Source organism: Terrapene carolina, unplaced genomic scaffold (genome assembly GCF_002925995.2).
Source record: "Terrapene carolina triunguis isolate 2854851 unplaced genomic scaffold, T_m_triunguis-2.0 Scaffold523, whole genome shotgun sequence".
NCBI lineage: Eukaryota > Metazoa > Chordata > Testudines > Emydidae > Terrapene > Terrapene triunguis.
In genome coordinates, this window is record NW_020664874.1 from 902,696 (window position 1) to 923,676 (window position 20,981).

General features: G+C 47.4%; 1 protein-coding gene across 1 annotated transcript in view; it reads left to right on the forward strand.

The window, feature by feature from the left end:
• Positions 1-20,981, forward strand: part of DTNB (dystrobrevin beta) — a 292,486-nt gene that overhangs the window by 8,273 nt on the left and 263,232 nt on the right. Inside the window, exon 2 of the mRNA XM_029913228.1 lies at positions 14,348-14,428. Coding sequence (XP_029769088.1) covers positions 14,348-14,428 — 81 coding nt within the window. The remainder of the gene's footprint in view (positions 1-14,347; positions 14,429-20,981) is intronic.

The window sequence follows — 20,981 nt, forward strand, 5'->3', positions numbered from 1 at the left end:
ATGAGGCTGAAATGCCACAATATGAGGCTGAAATGCCAACAAATCATGAAGATCTCATCATCCTTGGATCCTAAGGACGAGCTCCATGATCCTGCTAGTGGCCAAGTCAGCTTCATGCAAAACCCTATAGAGCAGACAAGCAACACTGAAGACCAGCTGAGAGAAGATGGCACCTGGAAAGGACTTGGCATTGAAGATGACCCCCAACATCAACAACTGGCAATCCAGTCACTCTCCAACTTTGAATTAAACCTTTGTGGGTGCCAACTGTCACTTAGCAGGTCCAACAGGGCTTGAACTCTGCCAAAGTTCTCTTTCAGGAGCATGTCTAAAAACTATTCAGAAGTTTGAAAAGATGTCTTTACAGGTTGAGACAGATGGCTTGTACATTGCTGCAAAGTCTGTGGCCACTATGGTGACAATGTGCAGTGTTGTCTTCAAGCATCAGGTATTCTGAGAGAGGTACAGGCCATGATTCTTATATGGAGATATACCTATCTCATAGAACTGGAAGGGGCCTTGAAAGGTCATCAAGTCCAGCCCCCTGCCTTCACAGCAGGAGCAAGTACTATCCCTGACAGATTTTTGCTCCAGATCCCTAAATGGCCCCCTCAAGGATTGAACTTGCAACCCTGGATTTAGCAGGCTAATGCTCAAACCAATGAGTTATCCCTCCCCCCTAGGACCAGCTATTGAGGACTAGCTATTTAGTGAGTGCATATATGGTGCTCTACACTTGCTGAAAGACTCAAAGGCCACCCTTTATTCTCTGGGGATTTACACTGTTCCTTCAAGCTGTACCATCCTCAACCCCAGTCGAAGCCACTGACCCCATCCTACCATCACAGGCAGCCTGAAATACCAAGCCAAGAAAAGACTGAGGTAAAATAGAAATTGCCATGTTTGGTATGGATGCTGAGGAGCCAGAGCTGCAATCTGTGCTGGCAGGGACTTCTGCACAGCAGGCCATTCCTTCTCCCCGATCCTTGATGGCATTCAGCGTATGGTGATTTATCTCTGGAAGATTTGCATTCAGTCCTTATCTGAGGACTCTGAGCTCTGTCTGAAGCCTCTATTTTTCTCTTTGGAGTGACCCTTCTTTGCACCAGACTGACACCGGTTGCATGTGTAGTCCCAGCAGGCACTACTGTTAAAGAAATTCTGCCCTTATGTGCATGAGGCTTGTGCAAATCTACAGTGGGATCCACACTGACAGTAACCATAGTTTCTTCAGGGTAAGTAACCATAATGTATAGTGGACAAGTTCCATCAAAGAGGGAAGGCTTTGCAGTATTTCCTGAAGAGTGGTCAGACTTCATTTAGATTAAATCTCAGGAAAAACTTCCTAACTGTAAGAACAGTAGGAAAATGGAACAGACTGCCTTGGGAGTGTGATGGGTTGACTGCCCTACACTCATCCTGCAGGGTTTAATGCAGGCCAGATGGGCAAGTTAGCCCACTAGGGAGCTGATTATGGAGGCTTAGCTGCACGGGAATAGGCAGGGCATATAAAGACCAGGAGCTGAAAGGAGAAAAGGCTGCTGGGAAAAGGAAGACACTACCAGGAGAAAGGGAGGAGTGAGTGGAGACTGCAGACCTCAGTCACTCCCTGGGAAGAGGGAGGAGGCCTTAGGGAACTGGTAGGCCTAGGAAGAAAAGGGGACCCTGTAGTAGGAAGCAGCCATATTCCAGTTATGTCCTATTCCCATAAAGCATTATGGGGTACAGCGTCACAGTGTTATAGATCGTACGATCAGGATATACCATCCCCTTTACCTCCCGACCACCTACTCTACCCACCCACCCCCGTCCCTCTTCAAGGGCCCTTCTCACAAGCTCCTGTTACGACAAGAAGTCAATCATCTTCTACAACTAGGTGCCATGGAGTGAGTACCTTCGCAATACATGGGGAAGGGGTTCTACTCCTACTACTTCTTGACCCAGAAGAAGAATGGATCTTGGATCTCAGGAAACTCAACAAGTTCATATGCACTCAAAAGTTCTAAATGGTGACGCTGGGCATGATACTTCCAGCGCTGCAAAAGGGGGACTGGTTTTCAGTCCTCAACTTCCAAGATGACCTCCAATATTTTCATATTACTATACACCCCATTCACAGGAAATTCCTGCATTTCACATTAGGATACAAACACTTGCAGTAAAGAGTGCTACCTTTTGGCCTATCTACCGCACCCAGAGTTTTCTCCATAAACCCTAGCGGTAGTAGCGGCACATCTACGCAAACAGGGAATAATGATTTTCTCCTACCTGGATGGTTGCCTTCTTAAAGTCGCAACTCAACAGGAAGCACTGGACTCAGTCCAGACGATGATCACACTATTCAGGGATCTAGGACTACAGATAAACGAATGAAAATCCACTTTAGTCCCTGTCCAACAACTGGACTTCATCGGGGTACATCTCGATGTCATAGAAGCCAAGCCATCCCTTCCACTGAACAGATTCACAACTCTGACAAACCTTATCTCAGAGGTCACACTCTTCACCCGAATCCGGAGAAACTCCACCTACAAGTGTTGCTCCTATATGGTTCCATCATGGTGAACTAACCTGTTCAGAACAAGTTAAACACGTGTTACTAAATAGCAGGAAAGTGACCACGTGTAATACTTACCTTCAAAAATGGAAGAGGTTCTCCTCCTGGTGTCAAGAAAAACACTTGACGGCCTCCACAGCACCACCACCATTAGTGTTCGAATACCTGCTGGAGCTGAACCACTCGGGTTTAGCAACGAGCTCAATCAAAGTCCATCTCGCAGCCATCACTGCATTCCATCATGAGATTGACGGGAACCCGATCTTTGCGAATCCAATTACTGTACGCTTCCTCACGGGTCTCCAGAACATTTACCCAGAAGTTTGCCAACCTACCCCAACCTGTGATCTCAATCTGGTGTTGAAATGCCACACTGGACCACCATTTGAACTCTTAGTCACCTGTTCCCTGCTGCATTTATCCATGAAAGTGGTATTTCTGGTCACTATTACTTCCGCCAGATGAGTGAGTGAGATCGGGGCACCCATGGCTGATCCTCCCTACACAATATTCTTCAAAGACAAGGTCACGCTACACCACACCCAAAATTTCTACCGAAGGTAACATCATCCTTTCATATGAACCAACCAATCCATTTTCCATTAGCATTTTACCTGGAAAGGACCAAGCCTTTCCAGAAATGTCCTAGACTTTTCATTTCTACTACCAAGCATTCAAAAGGCTGTGTAATATCTACTCAGAGATTGTCTAAATGGATCTCCACATTCATTCAACAGAGCTATCGTATTCGGAACACGGATCCTCCTAAGCACATCAGAACACATTCCACGTGATCTTGTTTCTGCCTTGATAGCGTCCCTTAACAATGTTCTGATATTAGAGATTTGTAGGGTGGCCACTTGGGCCTCTGTCCACACATTCACGGAGCACTATGCAATCACTCAAGACTCCAGGGCTGACACCATAGTTGGCCTAACTGTACTTACCTATACGACTCAAATGAATCCGAAGTCCCTCCTGCCTTCTGAGGGGCACTGTTCTACAGTCACCTGAAGTGGAGCACCCATAGGGACAGCACTCGAATAAGAAGAGACAGTTACTCACCTTGTGCAGTAACTTAGGTTCTTCGAGATATGTCCCCTGGATGCTCCAGTACCCACCTTCTTCCCCCCTACTTCGGAGTTCGCCACTCGGACTCTGCGGTAGAGAAGGAACTGGAGGGCTCGGGTCGTGCGCCCGCTAGACGCCACACCAATGGCACCGCGAGATGCCTACTGTGCACATGTGACCCACATGGACACTGTTACCATAAGTGCCCAATCAGTGCCAGGATGCACCGACACCTGAAGTAGAGCACCCACCGGGACACACATCTCGAAGAACCTCAGTCACTGCACAAGATTAGTAATCTTCTCTTGTCAAATTAAGCTTGTTCTGTAGCTGAATCCCCTTAGGTTTTGTCCTTGTTTTCCACATACTGCATTCAGACTGAGATTTGTGCTAAGTTAGTGAAGTGCAACTGCATTGGTGGTCCATAGTTTGAAATGTAATCTCTAATGTAACTGGGATCTCTTCCATCTAGAAGAGGGGAAATTTTCAGTAACTATGGTTAAATCTTCCTAATACTGTTGAGATATAGTTAGAAGTCTTAATGGGATATAAAAACAAGCAGAAATCTACTAAAACTAAAAACCAAAACCAATCATAGCTGTCAAAAGAAACAGTACTCTGGTTCTCCCTCCTCATTACTGCCTATTTCACATTCAAATTTTGTGTTCTGTCATAAGCTAGACCTTTTCATCTGTTTGTGCAGTGCCTAGCAAAAGGGGTCTCCAATTCTGTCCAAATATAAATTATTATTATTTTATTTTATTATATACTTGCATCTACCACAACTTCTTAAAGGTTTATAATATTGCAAATAAGTAGGCTCTGTTCTCAACTTTTAGGGTTGTCACTTGTATCTAGACATTTCTTAAATAGAAGCAACTTCTGTTTTGGTGGTGGTGGATTGGCCTTCCTGAGAAGGTGGGCTTTACATCCAGTACTGAAGGCAGACTAGAATCTGTTATGATCTCCCTTAGCATGGTGAGTTACAACCTAAGACCCAGCACCAAAAATGCTTTTTCTCCAGCTCGCAGTAGTCTCATCCTGGTTATTTATATTTACTGTGTCCTCATGACTGTACTGTTCTTATAATGTTCTGGATAGTGAAGCAGTTTGAGGCATTTCACTTTGCTCATTAATCTCATCTCTATTAGGGTGACTTTAAAAGTGTAAACTGTTGGAGGTCCTAAATATTAAAAGAGGGACTTGCCACAAAACAGCTGTCTTCTTCCAAATGAAGATGAGGTAAATGCAGGTATTTTAAAAAGTCTGTGAATAAAAGTATTTAGTTCAGTTCAGTGGCAGATTTAAGATCTGAGATCACATGAACCACCAGAGCTAGAATTGGATGCTGTATCACTGTAGCTTAGAATCCTACTTCTCTGATGGGAAGTATGAATGTTTATAGCCTTTGTGATTCACATGCTATCTGATCTGAAAACTCTCACTGCTTCAGACCTATGTATGACCTATGCTGGTCTGAAGACCTGGATAGAATTTATAAATCTTCTCTTTTACCTAATCCATGTTTGGGAGAAGTGTGAGGGCATAGGGTTTTGAAATGTTAAAAGTAGTTGCAGCAGAGATGAGGTTAGTGGCCAGAGTACTCAGACTACAGATTGGCTCACTAGATCATAGAAACATAGAATATCAGGGTTGGAAGGGACCTCAGGGGCTAGTCTAGTCCAACCCCCTGCTCAAACCAGGACCAATCCCCAACTAAATCATCCCAGACAGGGCTTTGTCAAGCCTGACCTTAAAAACCTCTAAGGAAGGAGATTCCACCACCTCCCTAGGTAACCCATTCCAGTGCTTCACCACCCTCCTAGTGAAAAAGTTTTTCCTAATATCCAACCTAAACCTCCCGCACTGCAACTTGAGACCATTGCTCCTTGTTCTGTCATCTGGTAACACTGAGAACAGTCTAGATCCATTCTCTTTGGAACTCCCTTTCAGGTAGTTGAAAGCAGCTATCAAATCCCCCCTCATTCTTCTCTTCTGCAGACTAAACAATCCCAGTTCCCTCAGCCTCTCCTCATAAGTCATGTGCTCCAGCCCCCTCATCATTTTTATTGCCCTCCCCTGGACTCTTTCCAATTTTTCCACATCCTTCCTGTAGTATGGGGCCCAAAACCGGACACAGTACTCCAGATGAGGCCTCACCAATGCCGAATAGAGGGGAATGATCACATCCCTCGATCTGCTGGCAATGCCCCTACTTATACAGCCCAAAATGCCATTAGCCTTCTTGGCATCAAGGGCACACTGTCAACTCTTATCCAGCTTCTCATCCACTGTAACCCCTAGGTCCTTTTCTGCAGCACTGCTGCCTAGCCATTCGGTCCCTAGTCTGTAGCAGTGAATGGGATTCTTCCGTCCTAAGTGCAGGACTCTGCACTTGTCCTTGTTAAACCTCATCAGATTTCTTTTGGCCCAATCCTCTAATTTGTCTAGGTCCCTCTGTATCCTATCCCTATCCTCCAGCGTATCTACCACTCCTCACAGTTTAGTGTCATCTGCAAACTTGCTGAGGGTGCAGTCCATGCCATCCTCCAGATCATTAATGAAGATATTGAACAAAACCGGCCCCAGGACCAACCCTTGGGGCACACCACCTGCCAACTAGACATGGAGCCATTGATCACTACCTGTTGAGCCCGACGATCTAGCCAGCTTTCTATCCAACTTATCCAGTCCATTCATCCAGCCCATACTTCTTTAACTTACCAGCCAGAATACTGTGGGAGACCGTATCAAAAGCTTTGCTAAAGTCAAGGAATAACCCGTCCACTGCTTTCCCCTCATCCACAGAGCCAGTTATCTCGTCATAGAAGGCAATTAGGTTAGTCAGGCATCACTTTCCTCTCCTCTAAGTGCTTCAGAATTGATTCCTAGATATGACCCTTCAAATACACATTACTATAGCTGGAATCTGAGTGAGACTATAGATACTGGAGAGAAGACACTGGGTCCAAGATATCATGGTTTCTGAGTAGACTGCCCTTCTGAAACTGTTTTCCAGTCCACAAAGTTCACTCCTTCCAAGTGGCAGGCCTATGCCTCCACTCCTCTTTGGGGTGGGATCTCACAATCCAACCGCTATCTGGGTCTGTGAGTTACACCTCCCTGATTCCAACTATTACCTCCTAGCAGATCCAACTGAGCTTGGACCCTGCCAAAGTTCTCTGTTGGGAGCCTGTGGACAGTAACAATATGCAGTGACACCGAAGCAGTTTCTTCAAAACAAAGAGCTGGCCCCTTTAAGGGGAATCTGGACCCCTAAGACATAAGTTAAGTCCAAAGCAGACTGTGAAGAGCTACAAAGTAATCTCACAAAACTGGGTGACTGGGTCTGAAAATGGCAGATGAAATTCAATGTTGATCAATGCAAAGTAATGCAAATTGGAAAACATAATCCCAACTCTACGTATCAAATGATGGGGTCTGAATTAGCTGTTACCACCCAAGAAAGAGATCTTGGAGTCATTGTGGTTAGTTCTCTGAAAACATCCACTCAATGTGTAGCGGCAGTCAAAAAAGCTAACAATGTTGGGAATCATAAGGAAAGGGATAGATAATAAGACAGAAAATATCATATTGCCTCTATATAAATCCATGGTACGCCCACATCTTGAATACTACGTGCAGATTTGGTCGCCCCATCTCAAAAAAGATATATTGGAATTGGAAAAGGTTCAGAAAAGGGCAAGAAAAATGATTAGGGGTATAGAATTGCTGCCATATGAGGAGAGATTAATAAGACTGGGACTTTTCAGCTTGGAAAAGAAAGATTTAATATCATAGAATATCAGAGTTGGAAGAGACCTCAGGAGGTCATCTAGTCCAACCCCCTGCTCAAAGCAGGACCAATCCCCAAATGGCCCCCTCAAAGATTGAACTCACAACCTTGGGTTTAGCAGGCCAGTGCTCAAACCACTGAGCTATGGATAGGAAGTGTTATTTACTCCTTCTGATAACACAAGAACTAGGGGTCACCAAATGAAATTAATATGCAGCAGGTTTAAAACAAGGAAAAGGAAATATTTCTTCAAACAACCTCTGGAACTCTTTGCCAGAAGATGTTGTGAAGGCCAGGACTATACCAGGGTTCAAAAAAGATCTTAGATAAGTTCATGGAGGATAAGTCCATCAATGGCTATTAGCCAGGATGGGCAGGGATGGTGTCCCTATCCTCTGTTTGCCAGAAGCTGGGAATAGGCGACAGGGGATTGATCACTTGATGATTACCTGTTCTATTCATTCCCTCTGAAGCACTTGGCATTGACCATTGTCGGAAGACAGGATACTGGGCTAGATGGACCATTGGTCTGACCCAGTGTGGCCATTCTTATGTTCTTATTCTTGAACCCTGAGGGCTGTGTACCTGTAGAGCCATGCACGGCCACAAGGGAGTGTTGTCTGGAGTGGCCACCATTTACAGGACTACTGAGGAATGCAGTACTTGCAGCACTACACTAGGTCAACATGCCCAGTGACAGATACATAGAGCTTAGAGAAGTACATTTAAAAATAACAAAAACTACTCTTGGCATCCCCTCATGGGGGGTGGGGGCGAAAGTAGCCCCCTGCTCATGTCCTCACCCCCCTCCAGGCCCTCCGCTCAGGACAGTGGAGGGACCTACGCTCCCCACAGCTGCCCATGCAGCTCTCCCTGATCCTACTCTGGCCGGAGGGTGGGGACTCGGAGCTGCAGCCCAGCCATGATAAGAGCTGCGTGGGCAGCTGTGGGGACATGTGGTGGACTCTCCACCTGCCCCAGTGCTGGGGGCCCACCAAGAGCAGCCCCTAATTCAAGTTGAGGCTCCATGGCTCCCTACAGCTGCCTGTATGGCTCTTACCGTGACAGGACTGCAGCTCCAGGCTCGTTCCCCGCCCCTCCCCAACCGGAGCCATGTTGGGGAGAGCTGCACGGGCAGCTGTGGGGAGCCAATGTGGGGTCATGGACCCTCCACCTCCACCTGACCTGGGCTGGGCGGGGAGCCCAGGGCGCAGGGACATGGGCTGGAGGTTGCTCTCAGGCCATCCGTGGGCAGGTGGACGCTGGCCTGGCCGGGGGGGTGGGGCTTTGGGGGAAAGAGGAAGGGGAAGGGGGCGGTATCTGCCATGGCGAAAAGTGCCCCCCCCCAACCCCCCTGGTTCCGGCGCCCGTGCTTCTGGGCACCAAGTTACAACTATTTTGCTGCAGACCCTGGCTCTCAAGTCAGTTTGTCTGCGTCAGGATCACTGCATGCTGACTCTCTCCCTCTGTCAGCTTCCAACTGAGCTGACCACTCTCCCCCCTTCTTTCCCTCCTCTTTTCTATCAAGGGCACCTTTCTGACCCCTCTGGGTTTTTTGATCTGAACCCTAGGCTTGGGAAGGGATAAAACATCTTAATTTGCCAGGCAGGTTGTTTCTTCTCTCAATTGATGGCCCAGCCATTGTTGTCATAATTCTTTTGAAGTGGGTACTGAGAAGCTGTATTGTCTCACTCTGCCTGGGTTCCTTATCAACCCCTCTACAGTCTCCTTGGTTTAACTCTGCATTTGGTCAGGAAGCAATATCCGACTGAACAGGAAATAGTCCTATGTAATATTCCTAAGAAAGTACATTTTCCCAGTTTTTCATGAAAGAAATATGGTCTTAATATTTTAATGCATTGGATTACCGAAAAAAATATTCTAGACAGTTTTCCTCAAGCCTTACACTTTTTAGTTTGCCTTCAAGTGGTTGTGCACTTATACATTCTGCAGTTGGTGGGTCTGCCCAGTGCACTTGAGTGAGAGGCTTTGGGCAGCAGTACTGTTGGAGTAGTTGCATGTGCCATATGTGTCTTCGTGCTTGCAGTTGATGGCATGAAGGGCGGGGCCGCTATGACTCCCTCGCAATTCCTTCTTACTGCCTGTGATGAGAATCAGAGCTCCCTGTGTCTCTTGGAGATATAGTTTCTTTCTAGCTAGCTAGTGTGGTTAAATTCTTATTGTAAATAGTTCATTAGTGTTAGCTTAGCGGTAGTTTATCCCTTAGAAGGATCTCTTATTTTAATGCCTTTCTGGAGTTTACACTGCTGTAAATATGCAGAAGTGTCCAGGCTTTAAACTGCAGGGCTCCTGCAGAGATACGTTGCCTTCTAATAATAGGCATTGTTTGTTTCTTTTGTTTAGGCAAAGGACAAATGTTCAATTTGCAGGTCCTTATCTCTAACTAAGAAGTCCAGAGAACTCCTGTTGGAAAGGTGATTCAGCCCTACTCTGATTCTGTTTACTGCTTCTTGATAGAGCTTCAGAGCGGTAGCCGCGTTAGTCTGTATTAGCAAAAACAACGAGGAGTCCTTGTGGCATCTTAGGCTTGGTCTACACTTACCCCCCCAAATCAAACTAAGGTACGCAACTATTCACGTAGCTGAAGTTCGAAGTACCTTAGTTCGATCTTACCTCGGTCCAGACGCGGCAGGCAGGCTCCCCCGTCGACTCCGCGGTACTCCTCTCGCCGAGCAGGAGTACCGCAGTCGACGGCGAGCACTTCCGGGTTCGACTTATTGCGTCCAGACAAGACGCGATAAGTCGAACCCAGAAGTTCGATTGCCAGCCGCCGAACTAGCGGCTGGGTATAGACGTACCCTTAAAGACTAACAAATTTATTTGGGCATAAGCTTTTGTGTGCTAAAAGTGGGTACCTTGTTTGTTTGTTTTTTCACATCCCAGGGTGGTCATGTTTCTCAAAGAGCTTATCAGAATTTACCCACTTATTTGGGATCCAGTTCTGCCTTGGATCTCAATGTTCTCCTGTTGTGGTTTATGGGCCCCCCTTTTGAGCCAATGGCTTCTTGCTCTCTCTTTCACCTATTGGCGAAAATAGTGATTCTTTGGTGATGATAATATCTGTCAGGAGAGTTTGAGTTGCAGACTCTTATGGCGGACCCACCTGACATGATTCTCCACAAGGACAAAGTCTCTTTGAGGCTGCGTTCAAAGTGTGTTGAAAATCGTTTTGGATTTTCACTAAAACCAATCTGTCTGCTTGCCAATTTTTCCTCCTGAAACATCATTCACACAATCATGGGGAGAGACTTCATTCTCTGGATGTTTGCAGAGCTCTGTCCTTTTATATCAGTAGTATGAGACAATTTGGAGCATGACCTATGCAAAAGAATGAAAGGGAAGGCAGCTCTGCTCAATGAATCTCAGCGGATTTCATTTTGTATAAGGACTTGCTATGATTTATCTAACAACTCCTGTGAGAGAGAAACTAAATGAATTCTTTGCATCGGTCTTCACTGTTGAGTACATGAGGGAGATTCCCAAACCTGAGCCATTCTTTTTGGGTGACAGATCTGAGGAACTGTCCCAAATTGAGGTGTCATTAGAGGAGATTTTGGAACAAATTGATAAACTCAACAGTAATAAGTCTCCAGCACCTGATGGTATTCACCCAAGAGTTCTGAAGGAACTCAAATGTGAAATTGCAGGACTACTAACGGTCATCTGTAAACTATCATTTAAATCAGCTTCTGTACCAAATGACTGGAGGATAGCTAATGTGACGCCAGTTTTTAAAAAGGGCTCCAGAGGTGACACTGACAACTACAGGTCAGTAAGCCTCACTTCAGTACCGGGCAAATTGGTTGAAACTATCGTAAAGAACAAAATTGTCAGACACATAGATGAACATAATTTGTTGGGAAATAGTCAACATGGTTTTCGTAAAGGGAAATCATGCCTCACCAATCTACTAGAATTCTTTGAGGGGGTCAACAAGCATGCGGACAAAGGAGATCCAGTGGATATAGTGTATTTAGATTTTCAGAAAGCCTTTGACAAGGTCCCTCACCAAAGGCTCTTAAGCAAAATAAGCAGTCATGGGATAAGAGGGAAGGTTCTCTCATGGATTGGCAACTGGTTAAAAGACAGGAAACAAAGGGTAGGAATAAATGGTCAGTTTTCAGAATGGAGAGAGGTAAATAGTGGTGTCCCCCAGGGAACTGTACTGGACCCAGTCCTATTCAACATATTCATAAATGATCTGGAAAAAGGGATAAACAGTGAGGTGGCAAAACTTGCAGATGGTACAAAACTATTCAAGATAGTTAAGTCCCAGGCAGACTGCGAAGAGCTACAAAAGGATCTCACAAAACTGGGTGACTGGGTAACAAAATAGCAGATGAAATTTAATGTTGATAAATGCAAAGTAATGCACATTGGAAAACATAATCACAGCTATACATATAAAATGATGGGGTCTAAATTAGCTGTTACATCTCAAGAAAGAGATCTTGGAGTCATTGTGGATAGTTCTCTGAAAAGATCCATTCAATGTGCAGCGGCAGTCAGAAAAGCGAACAGAATGTTGGGAATCATCAAGAAAGGGATAGATAATAAGACAGAAAATATCATATTGCCTCTATATAAATCCATGGTACGCTCACACCTTGAATACTGCATGCAGATGTGGTCGCCCCATCTCAAAAAAGATATACTGGAATTGGAAAAGGTTCAGAAAAGGGCAACAAAAATGATTAGGGGTATAGAACGGTTTCCGTATGAGGAGAGATTAATAAGACTGGGACTTTTCAGCTTGGAAAAGTGGCGACTAAGGGGGGCTATGATAGAGGTCTATAAAATCATGAGTGGTATAGAGAAAGTAAATAAGGAAGTGTTATTTACTCCTTCTCATAATACAAGAACAAGGGGCCACCAAATGACGTTAATAGGCAGCAGGTTTAAAACAAACATAAGAAAGTATTTTTTCACGCAACGCACTGTCAACCTCTGGAACTCCTTTCCAGCGGGTGTTGTGAAGGCCAGTACTATAATGGGGTTCAAAAGGGAGCTAGATAGATTCATGGAGGATAGGTCCATCAATGGCTATTAGCCAGGATGGGCAGGAATGGTGTCCCTAGTCTCTGTTTGCCAGAAGCTGGGAATGGACAACAGGGGATGGATCACTTGATGATAACCTGTCTGTTCATTCCCTTTGGGGCACCTGCCATTGGCCACTGTCAGAGGACAGGATACTGGGCTTGATGGACCTTTGTATTGACCCAGTATGGCCCTTCTTATGTTCTAATGCCCATTATACCAGGTTTCAAGCTACTTTCTCAGTAAAGTGCCCATCCTGGATGTGGACAAAGCTGCTTACATGGTCATCAGTACATACCTTTTCAAGACACTGCACTGTTACTCAGGCATCCCAGGTTGGTTGTGGATTTTGGTGAATCAGTTTTGCAGTCCTTGTTCCAGTGGACTCCACCACCTGAAATAAGAACTGCTAGTATATATGCACAATCCTTTGAAGGAGGAAAAAAAGTGTTATCCGTACAGTAACTGTTCTTCAGAATGTGTTGTGCACATATATATTCCACACCCTCCCTCGTACCCCACTGCTTGAGTTGTTACCAAGTTTGTGGTATGAAGGAGCTGAGGTAATCCCACCCTTTAAGCCCTCCATTACAGACATGACAGGCAGGGCATGTGCACTGCTCCAACACTACTGTTACTAAAAATTTCTGGCACAACCAGAATTTTCCTAAGGAGGGGTCCCAGAGTTCTCTCTCTGTTGCTCTGCTCCTAGTGCTGCACACTGATCCCTTCCCAACCCCCGCTATTCCCACACCCAGCCTTGAGCTCTCTGACAGCTGTCCCCTATGCCCAGTCCTGAGCTACCTGATGCTGCCTTTGCACCCAGCCCTACACTCTCCCCCTGCACATCCAGCCCTGTACTCTTTTCCCCAACATAGCCCCACACCCAGCTCCGAGCTCGCCTCCTGCACCCATCCCTGCAATCTCCCTATCCCACAGCCAGTCCTGGGCTCTTATCCAGAGAGGTGGTCAGGATGGAGAGCACCATACCCACCAGGGGCCAGGCAGTTCTGGGACACCCAGACCGCATCCTCCTGTCTCCACTTCCCCAGTAGGTGCCAAAAGCCCAGATCCAATTCTCCCACCCTCCTCGGGACTGGGGGTTGGGGTGCCCATGGGAGTCAGAAGGACTGCAAATGCGGGGGTGGGCGATAAGGCGCACAGGGTTGCAATGCCACTTAGAGTTGGCCTGGCCATCTCTCCATTATGCCAGTGGGGAAGGGGCTCTGCTGTTATGACACCTACCTCTGGTCAGGGGCCAATGTGTGGGGGGAGACTGGGTCCCCTGTCCTTCTCATCATTGCTCCCCTGCTGACTCAAGTGTACTGGGTGCACATACACCAACAGTGGAATGTATCTATGGACAATCCATCTGGGAGAACAGTTGCTATACAGGTACCAAGTAACCATTTTTTCCAATTGTTTTGTCTCTGAAGCTGGCATAAACTAATCAATTTAAAATATATATATATCTATTGCCTCACATTGTAAAGTCAAATGACTTTAATCTCAAAACTCTTTCAAAAGTGGCATGAACAAATAAGTGTTTGTGGCAGTAGAAAGTCTCTACTATTAGTCACTTGGGCTTATTTTCATAATACATGTATGAATTTGCCAGTTGGAAATAATATAGCTGTCCCAAACTTGCATCAGTTTATACTGTGCTTTTTCTAACATTTCTTAAGCGTCGTACATACTAAATTTCTATACCTTGAGGAGTTCACAGTTGAAAAATGACAAAGGTTTAGATTTGATTAACTAGCACCAGGCAATAATGTACTTGAGGGAAATATTTTACCACATGAACTGAATGTTAAAGAAAAAAGGTTGAAAAGTAAATAGGGTTTTTTCATTTTGATTTATAGGGGCTCAGAATTTTGATGTCATCAGACTTTCAACATATCGGACTGCCTGCAAACTGAGATTTGTGCAGAAAAGATGTAATCGTAAGTCATAACACTGTACACTTCCATAAGCAGCTTGATTACTAAATATGTATTTGATTTGGGAATATACATGCAAGTTTAAAGAGTAAAGATTATATCTTGGCAATTGCGGAAACTATAGTTTAAAACAGATTTTACTTTATTTTAGAAATTAAAAACAGTGATGGAATCATTAATAAAAGATAAGTGAAATTTTAAAAATTAAGGCATGTGCAGTATTTATCTGCACTTCTTGAAATCTTAGGTAAAATATTAGCTGATTATATAATTCACTTACGAATATTTACCATACAGTGTGATCTAAGAAGTTAAGTTTTGTAGTATTTTAGTCAGTGTTTTCTCATACAGTTCATTGATCTTATAGTTCATTAAATAAAGATTAATCCACAGGGTAATGTATGATAATAGTCTTAACCTAGTTTGAAGAATTAATGTAATTTGCATTATATTTGTAATCTATTGTGTTGATCGCTATGGAGCACAAAGCAGAGTAGATTTATGGACTTAAGAACAAATCCTTCCTTCCCTTGGATGACTCTGGATAAAGTGGAACTGGTGTAATTCAGTTGTGGGGAAAGACAGAGTATGACTTCGGGGACCTGTGCAGAAGGTGTGCAATAGTGTGTGCTGCAGTTGAATCGGTGGATGGTGCACCTGCCATGAAGGGCTACTGCAGCAACAGCCAAAGGGATTGTCTGTGTGGTTTGGGAGAGGATTCTTGTCTCTCTTCTCATTCCTTTGGAGAACCCCTTAATCAGGCTGTGCACTGAGGACAACAATTGCCCCTTAATTCATAGAGGTGAGTGAAAAATACTTCCCCTGGATCAGCCCAAGATACTGTTTATTGAATTTTTTGCAAAGCTCTTTATTTTTAGCTGTTACTTGTATAGTTTTTATAACCTATCTTGTTAAAAAGCTTGTGTTTTCAGCTCTCTCCCATAGCTAGTAGAGGATAGGTGTGCTGAAGTGGTGGCTTAAACCTTCCAATATGGTCTCTTTTGCTATGGTTCCATTCGTGATGGCCCAAGGATAAAGTTCTGAAAGTTTCCAGATCAGGGTTTCTATTATGGTAGCTAAAAATTTCTAAAAAGAAAGAAGTGAAGCTGGGTCTCAGCTTCCTCTTAGTAAATAATGATAAAGCAAAATTTGTAATTAACTAGGAGGCAAGTCAGTGGTGAATATAAAGCTTGTTCTTATTGAGATACTGTTTTCAGATTTGCTTTTACACCATTTTAGAAGCATGATGTATGTTTCATTTTTGCAAGTGTGGAGAAGGAAAGGCTGAAAATCCTCTAATTCTGCCTAATTTATTTTGGGGTTGCACACAAAAAATATTGACAGAAAAATACCCATTTACAAGCATACATTCTGAAAAATGTAAACCAGTATTTGTTTCAGTCCAACCAAAATATAGCATGACTTATCTTGGGAAGCAGACAATGGATGATAGGGAAAAAAAGGAAAGGTCAACAGTGATGTGGGGTTACATAAGGGGTCGACAACCTTTCAGAAGCGGTGTGCCGAGTCTTCATTTATTCACTCTAATTTAAGGTTTCGCGTGCCAGTAATACATTTTAACGTTTTTAGAAGGTCTCTTTCTATAAGTCTATAATAAATAACTAAACTATTGTTGTATGTAAAGTAAATAAGGTTTTTAAAATGTTTAAGAAGCTTAATTTAAAATTAAATTAAAATGCGGAACCCCCCAGACTGGTGGCCAGGACCCGGGCAGCGTGAGTGCCACTGAAAATCAGCTTGTGTGCCGCCTTCGGCACGCATGCCATAGGTTGCCTACCCCTGGGTTACATCATTGATAGGGTCAAAAGAACCAAAAGCATGGATTGACAGCCTTACATAACAATATACAATAAAGTGTATTTAACTTGGCCTGATCGGTGACTCAACACAGAAATCAGACTGTACTGTACTGTCATGTGGAAGATGCAAATTCAAGACTCATTTTGAGCTTTTCACAATGTGGTCGGAGGATCTAAGAACATCAAAAATCTGCAACACCATCTTGTTTGAAGAATTTCTCATGTGACTTATTTAAGGTTGAGCTAAAAAGGGAAATAAGTATTAACCGCCGTCTCTCAGCAGTGCCTCGGCCCGGCCCTGCAGCAGCCGGTAGAAGGATGCCTGGTAGGCGGCGCGCTCGGGGCGCTGGGGGTCGGCCCGAGGGCAGTACACATTGATCACCGTCAGGGTGGTCTCCTGCTCTGCCAACGTCCTGTGGGGGGAGAAGGCAGAAAACACATTGGGGGTGTGTGTGTGTCAGGCTGGCATCTGCCCCCCCCCAGCACTTGCCAACAACCATCCCCCCACACCTGGCTCCCTGCCCCCCAACCCAGCACTCTGTGGGCACCTGGCCCACGGCTCCTCGCCCCACGATCCTTGGGGACAAGGCCACAAGGCCCCCCCCCCCGCGCCCCTCACCGTATGCGGTGGTGGGTGATCACCGCGCACCCCTCGCTGTCCAGCACCTTCAGCTCCTGGGGCGTGAAGGCCCCTAGGTCTCCGTAACAGCCCACGGCGCCGCCCTCCCCGGGCCAGGAGCCCCGAGAGCCCCTCCTCCGCCGCCAGCGGGGTGGCACTGTCCTTACAGAAGGTCGCCACACCTGGTTGGGGGGAGAGAGAGAACCAAGGAGTGGGGTGCCAGCCCCAGCTCTGGGAGGGGAGTGGGGGGCTGGTGGTTGGAGCAGTCGGGAGCCCGGACGCCTGGGTCCCGAGCCGCCCCCGTTACCTGAGTAGCCGCCCCGGGTGCGGCAGAAGCTGAAGTAGGAGTTGTAGCCGTCCACCATGGCCAACGGCTCCTCCAGCAGGTCCCCTGGGGACAGGGGGTCACCGCGGGGTCAGGCTGGGCTCTGCCCCCCTCCCCCATCGCTCTGGGGGCAGGTGGGGCCCGTGGGGCCCTTTGATCCCTGACCCCCCCCATCGCTGGCCCTGCTCTAACCCCCCCCCCGCAGCTCATTGACCTCTGACCCCCCATCATCACTACTTCCCCAGCCATGCCCTGTGACCCCTGCCCTTTGACCCTTTCCCCACTGGACCTCCCGCCCCAAGCCCTGCCCTCTGACCCCTGATCCTGCTCCGCCCCTGTGACCCCTGACCCCATCTCTGTGACACCTGACCCCGCTCACGCGTGACGCGGGTCTCCTGCAGGCAGATCACGTCCCCGCCCAGCGCCCCGAGCCCCGCGGGGCCCGGCCCGGCCCAGAGCCCGGCCACGTTCCAGCTCAGCAGCCGCATCCCCCCAGCCCGCCGCGTGGGAACGCCGCCCGCGTCACTTCCGCCCCGCAACCTCCTTAACTAACTTCACTTCCGCCCCCAACCCACTGTCCCCCCTCGCACCGGAAGTGATGGTCGGGGGACCGGAAGGAGACTAGAAACTCTCAGAGCTCCCGCTTCCGAGCCTTGGCCCGGCCCTGTTGCACGGACACACCCCTCGGGTGCCTGCTGCCAGAGCCCCGCCCCCATTTGGCCACGCCCCATGGGGTAGCCCCTCCCCCTCAGAACCACGCCCCTTGCTAGTAACTCAGGGTATGTCTACACTACGAAATTAGGTCGAATTAATAGAAGCCGGTTTTATAGAAATCGGTTTTATACAGCCGATTGTGTGTGTCCCCACATAAAATGCTCTAAGTGCATTAGTTCGGCGGACCGCATCCACAGTACCGAGGCTAGCGTCGACTTCCGGCGCATTGCACTATGGTAGCTATCCCACAGTTCCCGCAGTCTCCGCCGCCCATTGGAATTCTGGGTTGAGATCCCAATGCCCGGATGATGCAAAACAGTGCCGCGGGGGGTTATGGGTACATGTCGTCAGGCCCCTCCCCCTCCGTCACAGCAACTGCAGACAATAGATTCGCGCCTTTTTACCTGGGTTACCTGTGCAGACAACATACCACGGCAAGCATGGAGCCCGCTCAGCTCAGCTCACCGTCACCATATGTCATCTGGGTGCCGGCAGATGTGGGACTGCATTGCTACACAGCAGCAGCAGCTAACTGCCTTTTGGCGGTAGACGGTGCAGCATGACTGGTAGCCTTCATTGGCGATCTGGGTGCCGGCAGCCGTGGGGCTGCATTGCACCAGCCCCCTTGCCTTGATGATGATGGTTATCAGTTGTAGTATGCGTAGGATGGGGCAACATTGCTACACAGCAGCAACCCCTTGCCTTTTGGGCAGTAGATAGTATATTACGACTGGTAACCGTCCTCGTCGTACAGCAGTGGCTGTCGATCATGGGCACCTGGGCAGACAATGATGGTTATCAGTCGTAGTATGCTATTTTCTGCCAAGCACCCAGTTTTCTGCTAAGCACCCAGAAGAGGCCGAGGGCGATCTGGGTGCTGGCAGACATGGGGCTGGCAGACGTGGGGCTAGATTGCTACACAGCAGCAACCCCTTGCCTTTTGGGCAGAAGATAGTATATTACGACTGGTATCCATCGTTGTCATACTGCAGTGGGTATCAGATGGTGCAATAGACCTGAAGGCTAACTGCCAAGCGCCCAGTATTTGCTGCCAAGCACCCAGAAAATGCCAAGGGCTATCAGTCATGCTGCACTGTCGTCTTAAGATGTAAAAAATAGGTTTATTCTGTATTCATTTGCTTCCCCCCTCCCTCCTGCTAAACCCAGGCTTTTGAGTTCAATCTTTGAGGGGGGTCATTCTGTGTGACAGTTGTTTGTGTTTCTCCCTGATGCAAAGCCACTTTTCTTGATTTTAATTCCCTGTACCTGTACGCCATGTCGTCACTCGCCCCTCCCTCCCTCCCTCCCTTCTTCCCCTGGTCCGTCAGATACTACTTTCGCGCCTTTTTTCAGACCAGGCGCCATAGCTAGCACTGGGATCATGGAGCCCGCTCAGATCACCGCGGCAATTATGAGCACTATGAACACCACGCGCATTGTCCTGGAGTATATGCAGAGCCAGGACATGCCAAAGCAAAACCGGAACCAGCCGAGGAGGTGGCGATTAGAGCACGGCGACGAGAGTGATGAGGAAATGGACATGGACCTAGACCTCTCACAAGGCAGAGGCCCCAGCAATGTGGAAATCATGGTGTTCCTGGGGCAGGTTGATGCCGTGGAACGCCGATTCTGGGCCTGGGAAACAAGCACAGACTGGTGGGACCGCATCGTGCTGCAGGTGTGGGACGATTCCCAGTGGCTGCGAAACTTTCGCATGCGTAAGGGCACTTTCATGGAACTTTGTGACTTGCTTTCCCCTGCCCTGAAGCGCCAGAATACCAGGATGAGAGCAGCCCTCACAGTGGAGAAGCGAGTGGCGATAGCCCTGTGGAAGCTTGCAACGCCAGACAGCTACCGGTCAGTCGGGAATCAATTTGGAGTGGGCAAATCTACTGTGGGGGCTGCTGTGATCCAAGTTGCCAGGGCAATGAGAGACCTGGTGATATCAAGGGTAGTGACTCTGGGAAACGTGCAGGCCATAGTGGATGGCTTTGCTGCAATGGGATTCCCAAACTGTGGTGGCGCGATAGACGGAACCCATATCCCTATCTTGGCACCGGAGCACCAAGCCACCGACTACATAAACCGCAAGGGGTACTTTTCAATGCTGCTGCAAGCCCTGGTGGATCACAAGGGACGTTTCACCGACATCAACGTGGGCTGGCCGGGAAGGGTACATGATGCTCGTGTCTTCAGGCAGTCTGCTCTGTTTAGAAAGCTGGAGGAAGGGACTTTCTTCCCGGACCAGAAAATAACCGTTGGGGATGTTGAAATGCCTATCGTGATCCTTGGGGACCCAGCCTACCCCTTAATGCCATGGCTCATGAAGCCGTACACAGGCAGCCTGGACAGGAGTCAGGACCTGTTCAACTACAGGCTGAGCAAGTGCCGAATGGTGGTGGAATGTGCATTTGGACGTTTAAAAGCGCGCTGGCGCAGCTTACTGACTCGCTCAGACCTTAGCGAAAAGAATATCCCCATTGTTATTGCTGCTTGCTGTGCGCTCCACAATCTCTGTGAGAGTAAGGGGGAGATATTTATGGCGGGGTGGGAGGTAGAGGCAAATCGCCTGGCCGCTGATTACGCTTAGCCAGACACCAGGGCGGTTAGAGCAGCACAGCATGGCGCTGTGCACATCAGAGAAGCTTTGAAAACCAGTTTTGTGACTGGCCAGGCTACGGAGTGAAACTTCTGTTTGTTTCTCCTTGATGAACCCTCCGCCCCTCCCCCCCCACCCGGTTAACTCTACTTCCCTGTAAACCAACCACCCCACCCTCCCCTACCCTCCCCCCTTCAAGCACCAGTTGCAGAGGCAATAAAGTCATTGTTACTTCACATTCATGCATTCTTTATTAATTCATCACACAACTAGGGGGATAATTGGAAAGGTAGCCCGGGATGGGTGGGGGAGGAGGGAAGGAAAAGGACACACTGCAATTTAAAACTTTAAAACTTATTGCTATGGAAATCATCTAGGGTGGAGTGAGTGGGTGGCCGAAGGCCCCCCCACCGTGTTCTTGGGCGTCTGGGTGAGGAGGCAATGGGACTTGGGGAGGAGGGCTGTTGGTTACACAGGGG